The sequence below is a fragment of the Coffea arabica genome, chromosome 9c (genome assembly GCF_036785885.1).
Source record: "Coffea arabica cultivar ET-39 chromosome 9c, Coffea Arabica ET-39 HiFi, whole genome shotgun sequence".
In the NCBI taxonomy this organism is placed as follows: domain Eukaryota; kingdom Viridiplantae; phylum Streptophyta; class Magnoliopsida; order Gentianales; family Rubiaceae; genus Coffea; species Coffea arabica.
This window is the reverse complement of record NC_092326.1, coordinates 34,602,146-34,623,937: the sequence shown is the minus strand read 5'-3', so window position 1 is coordinate 34,623,937 and position 21,792 is coordinate 34,602,146. Positions and strand designations below refer to the sequence as shown.

Genomic DNA, 21,792 nt, shown 5'->3' with positions numbered 1-21,792 from the left:
GGTGTTGTTTATTGCATAGATATCGCCAAAACGAAAAGAAACAAAAACCGAGAATATTATGGTAGCTTAATTTTAGATTGCAACTCTGTAATTAGGGGCATGTAACAATTCATCCCATGCTCAAAAAATACTTTTAATAAATTATGGTGGCTTAACTTATTTTTATTAAATAAATACTTTTAACTTCTTATGATACTTCAAGATACTTAAATACATTTTTATAAGAAAATACTGATATAAATATTTAAGTGTGAAAAGAAATTATGGTTCACATAATTGCCAAAATATGCACATTATAATGGGACTAGAAGAAGAGGAAAAAGAAATATTAACATAATAATGAAACAAAAATAAAAACCAAAGGATCATGTGACAATATTCTTCAACAAGAGCATGATTGTCTTTTGACAGCCAAAACTATATCTAATTGCTAGTTATAAGGGGTTTTTTGTAAGATTCATTAACATAGGGCAATTCGCTATCAACTCCTAATGAACAATAAGAGCTAGAGGAAAATTGATATATGTGATGCATGTAACCCCTGCATATCATCTCTTTACCAGCTTAAATCTTACTTTGCCCTCCTAACTTATTTATTTTCCCTTTCCATCTTTAAACTCAAAACTCCTGGATGTATTGCGTCCTCAATTGTGGTTAATTTCTGGTTTTATTCATTAAACAAATCAATAAAAATTGAGAGCTGATCTCTTTTCAAATTTGCCTTTCTTTATACCATTGATTTTAGTGATGCAACTTCTCACAGTATCAAAGTTTCGGTACTTACAGGTTTATTCAATCAGGGCAAGTACAAAATGAATTACACTGTATCCGATGGAACAGGGGAAAAAAGATATGGATTCTTTGGTGTTGTTTCGGTTATTTTTTTATGGAAAGACATAAAGGTCCCTCGAATTGATAGAGAGGAAAGGAAGGATTTAACTATGAAACTTGAAGGTCCAAAAGTCAAGAGTTTTGTGAGTTTGAACTGACACAGAGGAAAGAAAGAAAGAAGGAAAGGATTTAACTCTAAAACTTGAAGGGCCAAAAAAGTTTTGCAAGTCTGAGGGGTGATCCCAAGTGGAAGAACATTTAGTGGTCAAAAAGTACAATCAAAGATTTTGGCCTATGCTGAACACACACACACACACACACAAATATATATATATATATATATATATATATATATATTAGGGTCATTAATTGGACCTTCTACTTGACAGAAATGGAATTGTTATGAAATAGTCGCATGACAAATTATTTATTTCTTTTTTTAAGAGTAATATAATTTAGTAACTAAGCCCAAAATGGTGCCAATTATGATTTAGTATTACTGCAGTAAAATCACAAATAGTGGGGAATACCGGTAATGGATGCAAAGGTACGTAACAGGCTTTTTCCGTCTAATGGAGAAGGTCTGCATGTGTGCTTGGTCATTATCAATCGTTTCTGTCCAACAATCCTCGGACTTCGTGCTGCCAAAAAAAAAAAAAAATCAACAGGCCATTTGTTTTGGACGTGGACTTCCATGGACAACAATAGTTTCACTACTTTAATAAGGACAATTTCCACGGTTCTATCTGTTTTGATTTAATCATGCTGCTCAGTTGTAGTTCAAACATGGCTAAGTCGTATGAAGAACGGATAATCTACTCGTCTTTACGTCTTCTATCCAGGATCTCACTATTTTTCCTAGAATATGAAACTGCTACTTCTATAGCTAAGCCTGGTTATTAATAACAATTTTATCAATTTTGTGAGATCAGACCTAGCAATCTATACTATTTTATTATCAATCAGTTTTGTTCCACAACCCTCGGGCTGTCTGCTGCAACGACTAATCAACAGGCCTTTTCTTTTGACACAGACTTCCATAAACAACAATCATTTGATTACTTTAATAAAGGCAATTTGCAGTGTTCAATCTTGATTTGACCATGCTGCTCAGCTGCAGCTCAAACATGTCTAATTGGCTAGCTGAATATGGAAAGGATAATCTACTCATCTCTACATCTTCTATCCATGATCTCACTATTTTCCCTAGCATATGAAGCTGCTGCCTCTGTAGCTAAGGCTGGTTGTCTTGAGAAATGTGGTAATATGACAGTTCCTTATCCATTTGGCATAGGAAAAGGCTTTTTCCTTGACGAGTTCTTTGTGCTTGGATGTAACACTTCATTTTATAATATTATTTTTACATTTTTTGATTTGGAGGTGTACGAGTTCTTTGAGCTTGCCTGTTTACCAAGGAAATCCTTATCTGCCTATTGGATGCAAAGGTACGTACTCCATGCTTTCTTTCTCTTCTTGTTGGGGAAATTGTTGGAGCAATTGGAAAGACAAATTTGTGAAGGAAAAGGAAGACAAGACGAGGAGGAAAAACATTTGAGTAAATTTTATATATACTGTCTATGTATACACTATTACGATTGGATGGATGATTTATGAGCAAATTTTGAATTTTAAATTCAAATTTTGCATATGTATTATATATCTAATGGTGATAGTATATACACTGACATTGTATATAAATTAATCCAAAACATTTATGCTTAAACATTTGCTTACATTCAGTTTTGTCTAAGGTAATCTGACTCACATGATTCGTTGCCAAAATTAAACAAAATTTTTCTGGTTTATTTATCATCTTTTTCTTTTTTCTAGCAAGAGAAGATTTGCTTTATTTTTTTCTTTTAAATAGTCTTTTACATAGTCATAACACTAAAAGTGCTTGATTGGGTAATTCTAAAATAGACAGAGTTCATGACACGCGAGCCACATACTAAACTTGCGAAGCTATCTCATTATTTCGTGGATGTAAAGTAGTATAGTGTGTGATAAGTAAGGCTTTTTATAAAAGTTTAGTGACTCTTGGCACACCTTTTTTCATAAAACCTTCTTAGGGGAGCAACATTTTTAGAACTTACACTTTTAAAACATTTCTTAAGAGGTGTTAAATATGAATTATTGATGCTCATCTCTTGAGATTCAAAATTAGTTCAAAAAGCATGATCATATGAAATGGATATTTCCTCATTGAAGTATAAATTAGATCCATTATTTTCATCAAAATACAATTCACTTTCACATACAACATCCTCACCATTCATATTAGGGTTAATTTGGATATTATTATATAAAATAACTTCACACAAATCATACAATTAGTCTTGAATTCTATCAAAATGAAAACCTAATTCATCTATTATGTTCTCAATCCTATCAAAATGATTGGATATCATATTAGCTACTTTTTCAATAACTAACTTCCAAGGGGGTTTAGATCCGTTAGCTATCCTTTGAATAGCTAGTTCCCACGATAGTTTACCTACATGTTGGATAAATTTGGATTGAAAATCATCATAAAGACATAAAGAATCATTATAAGCATATTGATTATTCCAACCACAAGTATGAAAATTATGCAAGTAAGATCATATTGATCAAAACGAGGATTGCAATACTCAAATTGATCATAATAATCCACATTTTGTGTTTGTTATTTATAAGTTGCATGATAACTTCCACACAAGTCACAAATAACATGATTAAAATTAAAAGTGTTAACATTCCTCTTTTATTCAAACATATGAATAATAGTGTCCAATTGAATTTTTAACATTATATAATTAAGTTTAACCTTTAAACTCCTTAAACCATTTTCAAAATATATATTTGCGGTACTTTCTTGATTAACTCTACTCATAAATGTTTGCACATGATAAGAGTCTATTGGCGAACTTTCATTTCTTATGCATTGTCCGTCCATGTTGACTATTTTCCTTGAATACCTAAACATACTTTTAAAGTAATTCAAAAATAAGTTTAGTCAAGCATAATAGGTGGCTTGACACATACAAAAAACACACAAACAAAAACTTAATAAACATACAAGGAAACTAGGCATAACAAACACAAGAAAATAAGTAAAATGTCTAAACTAATAAAGCGCTCTTCACATTGATATTGTCACAAATGTCCCCAATAATAGCACCAAAAATTTGATGAGGTTCTACCATGCACCAAATTTTAATAGCCTAAATAACTAATTTTTATGAGTATACAGATTGCTTATCTAGCATAAATGATATTAGATGTCGATACCACATGAAAAAATAATCAATTACCGGTGATTCTCATACTCCTTTATTATTTAGACTACCACAAATGCATGAATATAAATCTACACTATAAACATGAAATAAGAGGAGTAAAAACAACAATTAAAAGCTCCTAGTATCATGGAATTCTCAACTACTCTTGCAAGTGAATCTACCGGTCAATTGAATGTTATTATTTTGGCTAAGTATAACATAATTTCCTAATGCATATGAAGCCTACACTTGTAGTGAATCAGTTATACTTGTAACTAAACCATACTTATTCTCGTGGTTATGAAATTAATTGCAAATTCAATTCTTCTATGAAATTACAAGGAACAAGTCACCAAAGTCATAAAGGCACACCTCTACACTCATGAGTATACTCCCTAGATTTAGCATTTCCTTAAACTAGTGCCAAATCCCAATTTTCTTTACAAATTTAATACTTTAAAATTATCACAATTAATGGCCAGTTAATCATGATTATAAAAGCAAAAGTGCTAAATAACTTATTCAAAGTAATAGCATCAAGTAACTAAATAAACATCACTAATAAGATTTAGAAGTTTCATTCATAAATCTAAGCATAACCTTAGCAACACATAACGAAGACAAAATTCAAACTTGTATAATAACTAAATTTAGAATCAATTACAAAGATAAAGAGTTGGGAAGGTAAAGTAACCCATATCACATGAGATCTCTCCTTGCCTTTCTCATCCTCCAATTTCACCTTCATCTAGCTAATATACAAGAAAGGTGAACTAATTAAGTTAAACTATCCTACACTAAGCTAAACTAAAGAACTAAGAATTAGCTAAAATTTACATTTTTGTGGTGTTTCTTTCACCTCCAAAAGCTTCCTTTGAGTCTTGAAGAATTGGTGTTTATAGTGGTCCAAAAATGGTTCTAGAGTCTCCATTTTATAGCTCAAAAGTCTGCAGATTCATCCCTTAAAAGTTATGAAATAATTGAGTTGAAATCAAGTTGCACAAGATGCAACCGATAATTCTGACTAGGATCCCTCTAGAAATTTACTTGCGGATACCTGACTGGATTCAATCCAGCAAAGAATCCGGCTAGGAATTGTTGAAGGGATTCACTTCCCCTATTTTGTCCAACTTGCTCTGCTTCTACCTCAAATCCCTCCAGGGATCCAGCCACGGATTCTTGAAGGGATTTGGTCCAACTTTCTTTTTCGATAGTTTCTCCACTTTCTTGGTTATGTGACTCAAACAACTCTTAAAGCTCACCATTTTTATGAACTTAAGGACTACAATCAACATATTGTAAATTTCTTTCTTGTCCAATGATCACATTAGTTTCCAACTGCTATAAAAAAAAAAAACAATCAAAACATGTGAGTAAAGGGGGCAAAACTCTTATTTAAGCACTAAGTAACATTTAGAACCAATTCTAATCAAAATGGACCATTTTCTTCTTATAATATTGAAAATTGATTAAAAGTAATATAAAATATCATCCAAATATAGCACAAAACAGTTACTTATTAGTGGTAGTGAAAAAGGGAAACAAGAGTGATGAGAATGAAATTAGTCAGTTTTTAACAAAGTTTCCATTCTCTCACATATAAAGCACGGCATATAGTAAAATTGTTAGGCTGCCTCTTGCAAACTAAAGTTTCAATGCTTGTTTATGAATATGTGTCAAATGGCACCCTCTCAAACCACCTGCAAGGTGAGCAAAAGGTCTCAACGATTTCTTTGAAGATCACTTACATATTGCTGCAGAGTCTGTAGAAACACTGGCTTATATGCACTCCCATGCTTCAATAGTTATTTATCACAGAGATATAAAGTCAAGCAACATATTGTTGGATGAGACCTTCAGGGCTGTTATTTCAGATTTCGGGCTTTCAAGATAAGTACTAATCCATAATTTGAGTCAGTTTAACCAGTTATTTTCTTGACTGGCTGTGACAGCCCCACCTTCCCCTAAGGCGAACCAAAGGGTTCGGCGAACCGCCTGCCCAACTCTCGCCGGGACTCAGTCGTACCTCAAGCAAATCCGAAATAAGACCACAAGATCAAACGTAATAACAATCCAAAAATTAAAGCGAAACTTATATACATTCTATCTCAAAAGGGAGTACAAACATCGAATATATAAAGGTTCTCAATTCTTTATGCATCCACCCCGTGCCAAGCACTAGGGTGAGAACCATTACAAAATTCAGAGATCTAGACTAAACTAGTCTATACCAAGCTCCCGGCCTGGCTCGCCTTCCCTTGTTAAGGAAAACAAAACTAAAGGGGTGAGCTAAAAGTTCAGTGAGGTTCTGAATACATAACCAAACAATAAAGCCAATGCATTAACTATAGATAACCAATAATTCAAGAAACATTTACAATGGAAAGCAATAATAACACATTCATTAAAAGGATACGTGCTCACAGGGAGCTATTCATTCATTCATTCTCCTTTCATTCTCTTATTCCTCCAATCATTTGAAAATGCATTTTTGATAAGTAAAACCCCTCATTTGCATTGACATTCATTCGTTCATTTCATTCACCCCCTCCTGGGCATTGGTCAGGCTCCACCAGACTACAAGGTAATACTTGAGTATACCAAACATTCGCCCAGAGTCACCATATCGCCCGACCGAGTCCGCTTCTGGTTCGAGTCGATCGGTAACGAAGGGCAGGACCCAATTCAGCCAAAAGGCTTACATTCATGCACAAGTAGCGTTTCAATCATTGAATCATTGAAAATTTTATATTCATTTAGGTCGAGTGCGATAAAGTACACACTCACCTAGAAAACTCGTTTTGGCAATCATTGAGAGCACTTAACACATTATCAATCAATAACAAGAAGCCAGGAAGTCAAGGAAAATATAACAAATAAGGAACACTCACCTATTTACGCAAAATAACGTCCAAAATATCCTTCCGGATATTACCCTCAGTCACCGATGAAACCTAAGATTAAACGAAAGAGAATATTACAATTCATCTAGCAAAACAAGTAAGTGAGAAAATCCGACTAATGACGAGTCGACTGTATAAGGATGACTTTAAAGTGAAAAGAGGCATTTGGATTTGCGGACGGGAATAACTAGGGTTTAAAAAACAAACGCAAAACTAAACCCAAAAGGGTTATAAAATTTCCAACGGAAAACACTTGGACCAAAGACAAGCCAGAATCCAACTAGATAGGCTAAAGAAATATTTTTCTGAATCGTTTAGGTAGTTCAAAATTAATATATAATCAAGTAGATATTATATAACAAATATCTTGAGAAAATCATGTGAAAAGAGGACAAAATACCTAAGAAAACCCTAAACCACACCTCTTTATTTTGGCAAGAAATAAGTAATCAGTTGATGGTGAAAACTGGATAGTTGTAGCTATGTATCATGTTTGAAAATGGTTAAAACGGTCACCACCTTCATTATACGAAAATATAAAAGTTTACATAACATATAGCTCATCTAACCTCCTTCAGGAGGACCAAAGTAGTTGTCAATGAAATACATCTAACTTGACACAAAAATCACATTTCTAATCCACTTTAACTCACTCAATTTACAAGAATAGAAACGGACTGCACTTCCCCTTATTTTCTTCACTTTTACCCTACACAAATACCCAATCTTACAAGAATCAACAACAATCACACATAAGATTCATAAGCAATAAAACACGTCCAATTAGGCCACAATACCCTTCAATCAAAGCCAATTAGAAGCTTAAGAGTCAACCATAAGAAAACCCCCAAATTAAAACCCTAGAATCGGAATTTATCCCCACAAGCGGAAATTTTCCACAAAGAATCGCAATTAACACACAAAAGCTCCATTTAACACCATTTTAATCCATTAATCCAAGACCAACCCATGATTATCATATAAAGTCAGAAAAATCCCCAATAAATCAGAAAATGGTCCAACTTGACTTAAAACCATGAAATCATCCACAATATAGCATATTTAACCACTATGAAGGACTAATATACCATTATCAAAACAACAAAAGAACTTTCTTAGCAACTCACCTTATAACTCAAGAAAGGTAGGAATTTAAAGCTTCCCTTCCAAAACAACTCCACTATCACCTTTAATCCTGCTTAGCTAACACTTGTACGGAGTAGCTTGAAAATCCAACAGTGAAATCTCAAGATTCGAGCAAAAATTGAAACTAGGAAATGAAGAGCTTTCTTTCTTCTCTCCAAGACACACGGCTGAGCTAAGGAAGAAATGAAGATATTTTGGGCCAAAAAATAGTATAAAAAGGAAGAAAACAGGCGGTCAAAGTTGGTGGCCGCCTGTGCCATGTCACAATCCGGCCGGTTTCTGGCCGGATTCCCGGCTAGATTCCTGGCCGGATACAGGGCAGAGAAGAAATCAATTTTTTTTTTCAAAACCCTTCAACAATCCGGTCGGCAATCCGGCCAAGAACTGGCAGGATTTGCGGCCAGATTTGGCCCTTCCTCTTTTTCACAAAATTTTTTCTTTCCAAGCTTAAACGTTGCGCTCATCCGCTCTTCCAACAAAGATATATATATAGATACATATAATCTCACACAACTACACGTAACATACACAATCGCACGTTCATATTTATAATGAAAACTTTCTTGGAAACATGGATAGCAAAGTTTCACTTAAATAAAACAACGGAAGTGAAAGTAAACAAAAGGCTGAGTAAATGTGAAAATTTTTTTAGGGTTCTCACACTGGCCATGAACACTTCACACAATAATATTTTAGATTATCTCGTGATATATCTAAAGTGTGCCTAATTAAATCTCACATCTCTCTCGAAATTGCAAGCATTCAATTAAACCCTTTGCAAACTTAGATGATATAATTATGTCATATAAATTCTAACCTACTCTTGTAACTAGGCAAAATATGTTCATCTATCTAGTGTTCAGTTCATGTCACTTCTCAGCTCTACACAACCCGAAGACTATGTTCATGTTGACTAGGCATAAATACGTGATTAAAATCAAGATAGACAAATCATAGCAAAAGTCAAGAAGTTAAATTGAAAAAAACTAATTAAAATTCCATCATAAAAACCCTAACCCTAGAAGTAGTTTGGTTCAACATGTTTGGCAAATTAAAACCATGAATTCAATGAGTTAATACAATGACAATAATAAAAATAAGAAAACTTCTCAGTTGCTCGCTCCAATTTTTTCAAGAAAACTCCTTGATTCACCCACGTTCTATCTTGATTTCTCAAGAAAAAGCTATGGAGGGTGGTTCTTCTTTATGCTGCATTTCCTTCTTGATCAAACCTCTTTCCTGGAAAAATGAAAATAAATCAAAATTAGGCAGTTCCCCAACCACTTTAAGCACAAAATATGTAATTTTCTAACCATATACCCACCTAATTATACTGCAATCCACTCTTATCAAGTATCTATAGACAAGAGTCACTTGACTACATTATTAGGCGGCATATTTAGTTACTTAGATCTGGAGTACTTTATGACCCGACAACTTAATGATAGAAGCAATGTGTACTGGTCTTATACAAGAAAGAATGAATACAAGGGAGAAATGGGGATAGGTAAAGGAAAGGAGAAGAAGAATAGTAGGAAGACTGAAGATATTATTGAGGAAGAAGAAAATGATCACGACCAAAATCTGCCTTTGCCTCTCTTACTCTACTACTTTATACTAGTTTCTGGTATTCTAACAAAATGAAATAACTAACTCTTGCAATCCGTTACTTGGAATATTCCTTCCTAACTAATTCCCAACTAACTTCCTGACCTCCAACCACCTTGGCTCCAACTCAGCTCCAGCTCAACTATTACAGTTGCCCTCCTTTCAAACAATCCTAGTCTCTAGAATTGAAGGATAGGAATTGGCTTTGTATAACAGTCAAATCCTCCCAGGTAGCATCCTCCTCGTTCATGTTCTTCCAACAAATTAAGACCTGTCCCACCTGCTGGCCATCCCTGTCAATCATCCTTCTATCTAGGACTGCAGTGGGGGTAGTAGTGTAGAATCCTTCATCTGATACTTGCGGCAATTCACTGTTGATAGGAGTTCCCTTAGTCGTTGGTTTCAAAAGTGAAACATGGAAAATAGGATGAATAGCAGCACCTTGTGGGAGCTTAAGTCTATAAGCAACTGACCCAATCTTCTTTTCCACTTGATATGGCCCATAATACTTGGCTGCCAGCTTCATCTCCTCAAGGCTACCGTAGTCTGTCTATATGGCTGCAACTTGAGATACACCCAATCACCATCAGAAAAAGACCTGTTTGCTCTGTGGTTATTTGCAAACTGTTTCATTCTATTTTGAGCCTGCAATAAATTTTCCCTGAGCAATGTATTCCAATTCACCCTTTCCCTTAACCAATCTTCAATAGCAGCAACTTGAGTGTCACCTGTGTTCAAACTCAGTTGGGGTGGTTTGTAACCATATAGAGCTTGGAACGGTGTCATCTGCAAGCTGGAGTGGAAGTTAGTGTTGTACTACCACTCAGCTGAAGGTATATAAACGCTTTTTCCAATGACCTGGTTGCTGCAAGCTCATGGCTCTTAAGTAAGTCTCCAAACACCTATTCACCCTCTCAGTTTGTCCATCAGATTGAGGATGGTAGGAAGAAGAAAAGCTAAGATCAGTCCCTATTTGCTTAAAAGGCTCCTGCCAGAAAATGCTGGTGAATACCTTGTTTCTATCAGACACAATCCCCTTTGGCAGACCATATAATCTGAATATTTGGTCGAAAAACACCTGACCAACACTCTCAGCAGTATAGTGAGAATTCATGGAGGTAAAATGAGCATATTTTGCAAATCTATCTACCACCACAAATATGATATCATGACCAAATGATTTGGGTAATCCTTTAATGAAATCCATAGAAATTTCCTGCCATGCTTGCTCAGGAATTGATAATGGCTGCAACAATCCTGGATAGCGACAATGCTCCCCTTTACTCCTCTGCAAATGTCACAAGACTGCACATAGGACTCCACATTTTTTTTCATTCCTGGCTAGTAGAAATAACTCTTCATTCCCTGGTTTCCAGAATGTCCTCCAATTGCAGAATCATGCATACAGTTGATGAGTTGAGATCTTAAATCTGAGTTATCTCCAATATACACCCTTCCCATGTACCTGATAATCCCTTGTTGGTATGAGTAATCCTGCACACTGGATTTGTCTACAGCTAGTGCAACCAGCAGTTCCTTGGCCTTCTCATCCCCATTATAACTGCTTGAGACCTTTGCTAGCCATAATGGTTTTGCTGTGGATATGGCATGGACCTGCATCTCCTCTCGACTAGACTCCTCATCCCTTCCTTCCAACCTTCTAGATAGAGCATCAGCCACAAAGTTATCCTTACCCCTTTTATATTTGATCTCATAGTCCAATCCCATAAGTTTAGCCATCCATTTTTGTTGGAGGGGTGTAGTAATCTTCTGATCCAGTAAGTATTTCAAACTTTCATGATCAGTTTTGATTATGAAGTGAGTTCCTAACAAATAGTGTCTCCACTTCCCCACTGCAGTAATCAATGATAATAACTCCTTTTCATAAATGGACAGTGCTTGATTCTTTGGTCAAAGTGCCTGACTCATGAAGGCAATAGGTCTGCCCTACTGCATCAAAATTGCTCCAATAGCTTTTTGGCTATCATCAGTTTCCAACAAAAATGTTCTAGAGAAGTCAGGTAGTGCTCACACAGGTGCTTGAGTCATAGCTTGTTTGAGTTGCTGGAAAGCACCCTCAGCTTGCTCAACCCACTCAAGCCATCCTTCTTTAGCAGATTGGTTAAAGGTTTAGCTATCTTCCCATACCCCTTCACAAACCTCGTGTAATACCCTGTCAGTCCCAAAAACCCCTTTAAACCTTTAACAGTGGTAGGGGTGGGCCAGGACAGCATGGCTTCCACTTTTGCAGGATCAGCAGAGACTCCTTCACCAGTAACTATATGTCCCAAGTACTCTACCCTATCTTGCCCAAATAAACATTTAGACATCTTTGCATATAAGGAGTGGTTTCTGAGTGTGTCAAGAACAAGGGATAGGTGTTTGAGGTGGGAGTCAAAATCAGGGCTGTAAACTAGAATGTCATCAAAGAATACTAGTACAAATTTTCTAATAAAAAGTTCGAACACTGAGTTCATTAAAGCTTGGAAGGTTGCTGGTGCATTAGAAAGGCCAAATGGCATCACTAACTATTCATAGAGGCCAGAGTGGGTTCTGAAAGCTATTTTTTGGATATCAGGTGGGTCCATTCTTATCTGATGATACCCTGGCCTCAAATCAATCTTTGAAAATACTTTTGCACAATGCAGTTCATCAAGTAGGTCATCAATGATTGGAATGGGAAACTTGTCTTTGATGGTGAGGCTGTTAAGTTGTCTATAGTCAATGCATAACCTCTAACTGCCATCCTTTTTTTAAACTAGCAAAGCTGGAGATGCAAAAAGGCTATGGCTGGTTTGAATAATTCCAGTGGCTAACATTTCTTTAACTTGCCTTTCTATTTCTGTTTTTTGCCTATGGGGATACCTATATGGGCTAATCTTGAAAGGTTTAGCTCAAGTTTCAAAGGTATCTGATGATCGAGGCTACGGTTGGGGGGTAAATTGTAGGTGCAACAAATATGTCCTCATATTAAGCAAGTAATTGAGTGAGTGCTTTTGGCACAGTAGTTACCTGTGAATTTTGTACTCTGACCATGCAAGAATGTTGCAATGTTGTTCTGATTTTGTTTCTGCAATACTTCTGGGCAGCTGCTCCCTACTTCATCAATACCTTAGCAGAGTGGGAATCCCCTTGCAGTAGCACCATTTCACCCTTTTTTTCAAATGACAATGACAGCTTCTGAAAATCAAAAGTCATGGGCCTGTAACACTTCATCCAATCAACCCCCAAAATCAAATCATATGGTTCCAAGTCCAGCACATACACATTGTGAGTAAAATGATGGCCCTGCATTATCCACTTCATGTCAGGAATCCATTGTTCACAAACTAATTCTTTCCCATCTGCAATCTTTACTTTAAAAGGTCTATGACTCTTAACAGCTTCAGGGTAGAGCTGAGCAATAGCTGGTTTTATGAAACAGTTGGTACTTCGTCCATCCAACAAAATGGAAACCTCTTGATCACCATAATACCCCAACATCTTAATGGTACTGGAAGACAAATGTCCTGAAACTGAGTGTAGGGATAGTGTAACATCTCTGCCATACTTGTTACCTTGATACTCAATGATTTCACATTCTTCATCCGCTATCTCATCCACTTGTGCCTCGTTTTCATTTGCTAATAGCAAATGAATTCCCTTATTCCTGCAAACATGTCTAGGAGAAAACTTTTCTCCACATTTGTAACATAAATTGTGGTCCTTCCTATATTGAAACTCAGTGGGAGTAATCCTCCTAGAGCCTTGGGGGGTAGTTTTATTGTTACTACTGTCAAATGCCTGATGTGCAGGTTTCTTCTGAATTGGATCTATAACTGGAGTTGGTTTTGTCGCCAGCTTGTGTTGCCTAGACATGACCTGCAAATAATGCTCCTGCCATCTCGCCTTCTCAAATGCCAACTGCAAGGTAGTAGGTTTGTGGATCTTGACCACAGATTTAATCTCCTCCTTCAGTCCACTCAGAAAATTGGAAATGTAATAAGATTTAGTGAGACCAGGAACCCTAAGCATTACAATAGCTCTCAGCTCCTCAAATTTCTCTTGGTAGGCCAGCACTGTGGAAGTTTGATGAAGCTTGTTAAACTCTTCGATTACATCATCCTCCCCCAAATTTCCAACTCGATTTCAAAGCTCTTGGCTGAATCTACCCCATTGTAACTCACCCTTATCCATCTTGAAGCCTTGATACCAGATACTAGCTTTTCCATCCAGATGCAATTCCATTAAATCCATTTGTTGAGTCTGGAATGCGACATAAATGGAAAAACTTCTCACATCTCCTAACCCACTCCCTGGGGTTACAACCATCAAAATTAGGAAATTCCACCTTAGGAATCCCCATTGGTAGATAATTCCTCTCTCCTTGACTGGACTGCCCTAACTCTAAATTCCTCTGAAGCCTTTGGACAGGTGGTCTCTCTGTGTTGTCAGGTGAAGTTCCCAATATTCCTCTGTCTCCTTGCAAGCTTCTCACGAAAGCATTGTACAGAGCATTCATGGAAACCATGAAAAAATTTTCATCTCAGCTGAGTTAGCTTCTAAGAGCGCCTTCATATTAGAGTAATTTGCCGCCAATTTCTCCTCCAATGCTAGTCTTTCTGCTGCATTAGATTCAAGAATACTCTGAATTCATGAATCCTGCTTCTTCAACTGTTCTTCAAAGCCCTTCATTCTTGTACCCTCAGCTATGGTCAGCTACGGATTCGGTAGACGAGCTCACAGATCCAAGGACCGCAAGCTCTGATACCAATTGTACTGGTCTTATACAAGAAAGAATGAATACAAGGAAGAAATGGGGACAGGTAAAGGAGAGGAGAAGAAGAATAGTAGGAAGACTGAAGATATTTTTGAGGAAGAAGAAAATGATCACGTCCAAAATCTGCCTTTGCCTCTCTTACTCTACTGCTTTATACTTGTTTCTGGTATTCTTACAAAATGAAATAACTAACTCGTGCAATCCGTTACTTGGAATATTCCTTCCTAACTAATTCCCAACTAACTTCCTGACCTCCAACCACCTTGGCTCCAGCTCAGCTATTACACGATGTCTATGCCTTTGGAGTGGTTCTGGCTGAATTGTTAACAGGCCAAAAAGCAGTCTCTTCTGGTAAATAAAATGAAGGCTTGGTTATTCACTTTCATTCTGCGATGAACAAGAGGAGATTACTACCATGGATAATCTTGCCAAGAAATGTATTGAGTCTGAATGCACGAAATAGGTCGGGCATGAAAGAAGTATCCGCAAGACTGGACAAACTTTTGATGCCCAGAAAGAATTCAAAAGATAAAAATAATGTTCATGAAGATAATGGTTATTTAGTTAGCGAAAGGTTCTATAGCTACGAAATTGATATAACCGCAGAAGAAGATCAATCATTCCACTCTCTGTCTATCTTCAAGGATGCTATGTCTCTCCTTATTTTATTTAAAATACCTCCAATAAAAAAAAAAAAAAACAGAAAAGTTTGCTTTGGTTCAGTTTATGTAATAAATATTTGAGTGAAAACAACAAATAAAAATAAACAACCTAAAGTTTCCATTTCCTTCCTTTGCTGAAATATGGTATTTTTTTCTGGCATAAATTCTATGTGCTTGTGCCTTTTCTACCCAATGATACGAATTCAATCACCAATGAGGTCTTTCTTTTCTTTTCTTTTTTTTTTCTTTTTTGGGCCACTCCACCTGTTAGTAATTTCAATCACATACTGATACTGCAGATGGCCTTCAATTGTAGCCTGCACTTGCGGAAGGAAATTCTTCCCACCTTGCTATCAATGTAAAAGAAGTATCTTCAAGCTTATTTGCCTATATTTCTTCCATGTTTCAATCAAAAAGGGAAACAGAAACTTTAAATATGTATTTGGTATTGTTCTGTCAAGTTCATGTTTTTTTGAATGCAATGCTTTTGGAGTTCTTTTCTTTTCATTTACGGGTAAATTCTGTACGTCCCTTTGTGAGAGAAAACAAAGAACGAAACGCGCCTTTGGGAGAGAAAGAGAAGAACGATTGAGACTAGAGATTTTCATGGAGAGGAGGGGTGGAGACGCGGGCGTCTGAGTTTTCAAGGTGAAAGTTGGCTTTCCAGTGCTATCAAATGTGACAAGGTGGAACATATATATTCTTAAAAATGTAACATTCCAAAAGAGTTCTTACATCTATGGAAAACATGCAAATTGTGGATCAAAAACTACTCATCGGTATCTTCAGTAATTAAATCAACATTGCAAAAATCAGATTTTTCGCTTATTGAGCAATAACCATCCTGAAAATTTTGTTTATCTATTGACCCTTCCTTTATTCTCCTCAGTTGTTCAAGTTCAGCAGCTATCTCCTTCATGCCTGGCCTTTTCCTTGCATTGAGTTTTAGGCATCTTTTGACAAGCTTAGCAACAAAAAGAATTTCCTCTTCTAGGCCTTCATCAGCGACAATCTTGTCCAAGATTTCAAACAATCGGTTTTCCTTCATGGATGATAGAAACCGGATAACCAAACCAACATCAGACTTATCTGAAGAGACAGCCTCTTGGCCTGTTAGAAGTTCAGCAAGAACAACTCCAAAGGCATAAACGTCACTTTTATCATTGGGTTGCCCTGAGCGAATGTACTCTGGGTCTAAGTAACCAAATGTGCCTCCGACTAGTATAGTTAAGTGTGTTCTATCAATAGCAACTGATCGTGACAGCCCGAAATCGGAGACAACCGCCCTGTAGTTCTCATCTAACAATATGTTGCTTGACTTGATGTCCCTGTGAAAAATGGCCGTTGAAGCGCATGAGTGCAAATAAGAAAGAGCTCCAGCAACTTCAGCTGCAATACGTAAACGATTCTCCCAAGTGATCATTCCAGCGCTTGGGTCATCATGAAGGTGCTGCGAAAGGGTTCCATTTGACACAAATTCATAAACAAGTAATGGAACTTCGGTTTCCAAACAACAACCTAACAATTTCACTATGTGCCTGTGATTTATCTGTGAGAGAATAAGCACTTCATTGATAAACTGCAACAGTTGATCCCGGTCAATTTTGTTTGATTTCTTCACAGCTACAATAGTTCCATCTGACTGCATTCCTTTGTAAACAGTTCCAAGCTCTCCTTTGCCCAGAATACGACTTTCATTAAAATTGTCTGTTGCCTTCTCCAGCTCTTTTGTGACAAAAAGCTTCGTTTCAAACACACTTCCCTTACCTGATGATAGCTGCTGCTGCAGCAATCTCTTGAAGAGTTTCTTTTTCGCTTCTTTTTCTTCTATTTTTTTAAGCTTTCGGTGCATCCAAACACATGCAAAGACTAATATAAGAAAAGTAGTTGCAATTCCAATGCCTGTACAATAAATTATGATTGAGAGGACGACTATCAAACAAAAGTACTGACAAGAAGCGGGATTGAATAATGTGAAAATGTACCTAAAGAAATGAAAATAGCTGTTAGGAGAATATTAGTATTCTTGTAGATAATATATTAGTAAGGGTATTCTTGTAAACAGTCCGTTAGGTTTGTACTCCTATAAATATTAGTTGGTCACTCATAATACGGTGACTAGATGTTTTCCTCCCAAGATACCTCTTTACATGGTATCAGAGCAAGAGTCCTAGGGTTTAGGTTAAACATCTAGCAAAGTACTGTTCACGCCGCACTGTTCATCGCGGCACTGTTCACGGGGGCACTGTTCACGCGTACTGTTCACGCGTCTCGAGTTTTGACCCTTTCTTGGGTTTGAAGTGCTATTCGCTATGGCTGAAAGTTTATCAAAAAGTATTGTGACGTCCACTAATATTATGCCAATGGTGATGCCTCAAATCACAAATTGGAAGTTGAATGATACCAATTATCAACAGTGGTCAAAAGCTGTTAAGATTTATCTGACAGGCTTAGGAAAGCAACGTTATCTCACAGATGACTCTCCTACGGAGGATAGCAAGAAACTAATGTGGATTCAAGAGGATGCCCAAATTCTTGGAGCAATATGGAATTCTATGGAGCCACGAATTGCTTACATGTGTTCTCATTGTGAGACAACAAAAGAAGTTTGGGATTATGTCCGGTTATTATATTGCAGTAATCTCTCACGGATGTTTGATATTTCTTTGGAGTATTTTCAGTTGCAACAAGATAACAAGACAGTAACTGAATACTTTGCTGATCTTAAGCGAGTCTCAGAGGAATTAAATGCTGTAATGCCTCTCTCAAGTGATATCAAGGTTATGCAGAGGCAAAGAGAACAAATGCTTGTGCTCAAATTCCTGGCTGGTCTCAAGCCGGAATTTGAACCAATCAAATCTCAAATTTTAGCAGGTGAACAATTACCATCCTTTGCAGAGGCGTATGCTCGGGTCTTACGTTCTGCATCTAAGGACAATGCACAGGGTGATGGTGCTTTAATTAATGACAAATCTGCTTTAATTGCTAACAATAATCGGACAGAGCAACTTAATTTTGGACGTGGCTCTCGTGGAGGAAGAAGTAGAGGTCGTGGGGGTCGTGGAGGTCGAGGCACCCGTGAGTGCAATCATTGTGGTTTAAAGAATCACACTCGTGATACTTGTTGGGATTTAAATGGAAAACCACCTCGGTTTGTTAATACGGTTACCACTGATCAAACTGAATCAAGTTCTTTAGCACAAGGGTCTCAGAAGACTGTTACCATATCTGAGGAAGATTATATCAAATTTCTGCAGTACCAAACTGCAAATCACGCATCTCTTCCCTCTACTTCTGTAGCACAAAAAGGTAATGCTATGGCTTGTCTCTCCACATCATCTAATTTTGACTCATGGATCATTGATTCCGGAGCTACTGATCATATGTCAGGTACCTCTAGAAATTTTTCTAATTTTCAAGAGTCTACTTCCTTCCCTCATGTTACTTTAGCTGATGGATCTACAACTAAAGTTAAAGGACTAGGCACTGTAGAAATTAACTCATCTCTTCCGCTGCCTTCTGTTCTTTACGTTCCCAGTTTGCCTTTTAATCTAATGTCCGTTAGTAAGCTTACTAAATCTCTACAGTGTTCAGTTATTTTTTCTCCTGATTTTGTTGTCATTCAGGATTTGAAGACAAAGAGGACGATTGGTGGAGGACATGAGCATAATGGTCTTTACTTTCTCAACTCTAATGGTCCGATTGCGTGCCCTGCTACTGTTTCTCCTCTTGAAATTCACTGTCGTTTGGGTCATCCGTCTCTACAAAATTTGAAGAAGTTGGTCCCTACCTTGAGTCAGTTGTCTTCATTAGAATGTGAGTCTTGTCAATTAGGAAAGCATCATCGTGTTTCTTTTGTCCCTAGGGTCAATAAACGGGTTTCGGAACCCTTTTTGTTAGTTCATTCTGATGTTTGGGGTCCTAGTCGAGTAACTTCAAAGTTAGGTTTTAAATATTTTGTAATCTTTGTTGATGATTTTTCCAGAGTTACATGGCTTTATTTAATGAAAGATCGTTCAGAATTATATTCCATTTTTTGTGCATTTGTTACAGAAATAAAGACTCAATTTGGTGTGCCTGTACGTATACTTCGCAGTGATAATGCGAAAGAATATTTTTCCACTCCTTTTGATACCTTTATGACTAAGTCCGGTATTCTTCATCAGTCCTCTTGTCCTCACACTCCACAACAGAATGGAGTTGCTGAAAGAAAAATTGGACATTTAATCGAAGTTGCTCGGACACTTTTGTTGCACATGAATGTACCCAAACAATTTTGGAGTGATGCAGTTTTAACTGCATGTTATTTAATTAATCGCATGCCATCCGATATTCTTGGAGGCCAACTACCTCACTCCATTCTTTTTCCTCAGGACCCTATATTTAAATTACCTCCTCGTATTTTTGGTTGTGTGTGTTTTGTTCATCAGCTTGCTCCCGGGGTGGATAAATTAGATTCTCGTGCCATTAAGTGTATTTTCTTAGGATACGCACGAGCGCAAAAGGGGTATAGATGTTACAGTCCAGTTTTAAATCGTTTTTTCACTTGTGCTGATGTTACTTTCTTTGAATCCACTCCTTATTTTATGAAGCAAGGTATGTCTTGTGAGTTAGACCAGTGTTCCTCTTTTTCTCCTCCTGTTTTACCAGTCCCTTCATCTTTATTACCTGAGTTATCGGGTTCACCAGATTCCACCACTCGATTATCTCATCCTAATCTTCAAGTTTATTCTCGTCGTTCCATGGTTGAGAAAGCTCCTGATATGCTACGCACTTCACCAATTAACTCTCAATCTTCAGATCCAGGTATGACGCCCTCTTGTGAGTCAGATCTTCCTATTGCTTTACGTAAAGGTAAGAGACATTGTACTTCTCATCCTATTTCTAATTTTGTCTCTTATTCTCGTCTCTCTCTGTCATATTCTTCTTTTGTTGCATCTCTTGATTCGGTATCCATTCCTAAGTCTATTACCCATGCTCTCAATGATCCTGGTTGGAGGTTAGCTATGCAGGAAGAGATGCTTGCTTTGGAGAAAAATGGTACTTGGGATCTTGTCCCTCGTCCTTCAGGTAAGCCTGTTGTTGGTTGTAAATGGGTGTACACTATAAAGGTGCAGCCTAATGGTTCTATTGATAGATTGAAGGCTCGTCTGGTAGCTCGAGGATTTACTCAGGTGTATGGAGTAGACTACTTAGAAACATTTTCTCCTGTTGCAAAGATTACCTCGGTTCGCCTTCTTATCTCTTTGGCAGCAACTTACAATTGGCCATTGCATCAGTTGGATGTGAAAAATGCATTTCTGCATGGAGATTTGGAAGAAGAGGTATATATGGAACAACCTCCTGGATTTGTTGTTCAGGGGGAGAATTCGCAGTTGGTTTGTTGTTTGAAAAAATCCTTATATGGATTGAAACAGTCTCCAAGGGCTTGGTTTGGCCGGTTTAGTAGTGTGGTCATGGAGTTCGGTCTGACGAGATGTGGAGTAGACCACTCTGTATTTTATGGGCATTCTAATGCTGGTAAAATTTTATTAGTTGTTTATGTGGATGATATTGTGATTACAGGTGATGATGTTGTGGGGATCCAGAAACTTAAATCCAATCTGCAGGCAAACTTTCAGACAAAGGATTTAGGTCATTTACAGTATTTTCTGGGTATTGAGGTAGCTCGGTCTAAATATGGGATTTATTTATGTCAAAGGAAATATGTACTCGATATGTTGAGTGAAGTTGGGATGTTAGGTTGCCGACCTGTGGATACTCCTATGGATCCCAATGTGAAATTAGCAAGAGATCAAGGAGCATTACTTGATGATCCTAAGCAATATCGAAAACTTGTGGGTAAGTTAAATTATCTCACTGTAACGAGACCTGACATTTCATTTGCAGTGAGTGTTGTGAGTCAATTTCTTGATACTCCTCGTACTAGTCATTGGGATGCTGTTATACGAATTCTCAGGTATCTTAAGGGTGCTCCTGGAAAAGGGTTGCTATATCAAAATCATGGACACACTGATATTGAAGGATATAGTGATGCAGATTGGGCCGGTTCTGCCTCAGATCGAAGATCGACCACAGGATATTGTGTGTTTGTTGGTGGTAATTTAGTGTCGTGGAAGAGTAAGAAGCAAACAGTTGTCTCCAGATCAAGTGCAGAATCTGAATACCGTGCTATGGCTCACACTGTGTGTGAGTTGGTTTGGTTGAAAAGCATGCTAGTTGAAATTGGGTTTGAGTATAAACAGCCTATGAATTTAGTGTGTGATAATCAGGCGGCTGTCCATATTGCGTCTAATCCAGTGTTTCATGAAAGGACAAAACATATTGAAGTTGATTGTCATTTCATTCGAGAGAAATTACTTGATGGAATCATCAAGACATCTCATGTACCGTCTGCAGATCAATTGGCTGATTTGTTTACCAAGAGTTTAGGGGGCTCTAGGGTGAAATACCTTTGTAACAAGTTGGGTGCTTATGATATATATGCTCCAACTTGAGGGGGAGTGTTAGGAGAATATTAGTATTCTTGTAGATAATATATTAGTAAGGGTATTCTTGTAAACAGTCCGTTAGGTTTGTACTCCTATAAATATTAGTTGGTCACTCATAATACGGTGACTAGA

At 37.1% G+C, this 21,792-nt stretch overlaps 3 protein-coding genes across 3 annotated transcripts; all 3 read right to left on the bottom strand.

Annotated features, from left to right (window-relative positions):
- Window positions 1-9,920: 9,920 nt before the first annotated feature.
- Window positions 9,921-10,274, bottom strand: LOC140014190 (uncharacterized). The gene has a single exon (XM_072064611.1). It carries the CDS (start codon window positions 10,272-10,274, stop codon window positions 9,921-9,923), a length of 354 nt encoding a protein of 117 aa, XP_071920712.1.
- Window positions 10,275-11,793: 1,519 nt separating this feature from the next.
- Window positions 11,794-12,270, bottom strand: LOC140014189 (uncharacterized mitochondrial protein AtMg00860-like). Its single transcript, XM_072064609.1, has one exon. The coding sequence runs from the start codon at window positions 12,268-12,270 to the stop codon at window positions 11,794-11,796; it is 477 nt and encodes a 158-aa protein (XP_071920710.1).
- A 3,668-nt stretch (window positions 12,271-15,938) lies between these two features.
- Window positions 15,939-17,392, bottom strand: LOC113708229 (wall-associated receptor kinase-like 1). The gene is made up of 2 exons (XM_027230690.2): window positions 17,379-17,392; window positions 15,939-17,154 (listed from the first exon to the last, which is right to left on the bottom strand). Exons 1-2 carry the CDS (start codon window positions 17,390-17,392, stop codon window positions 15,939-15,941), a joined length of 1,230 nt encoding a protein of 409 aa, XP_027086491.2.
- Window positions 17,393-21,792: the final 4,400 nt, after the last annotated feature.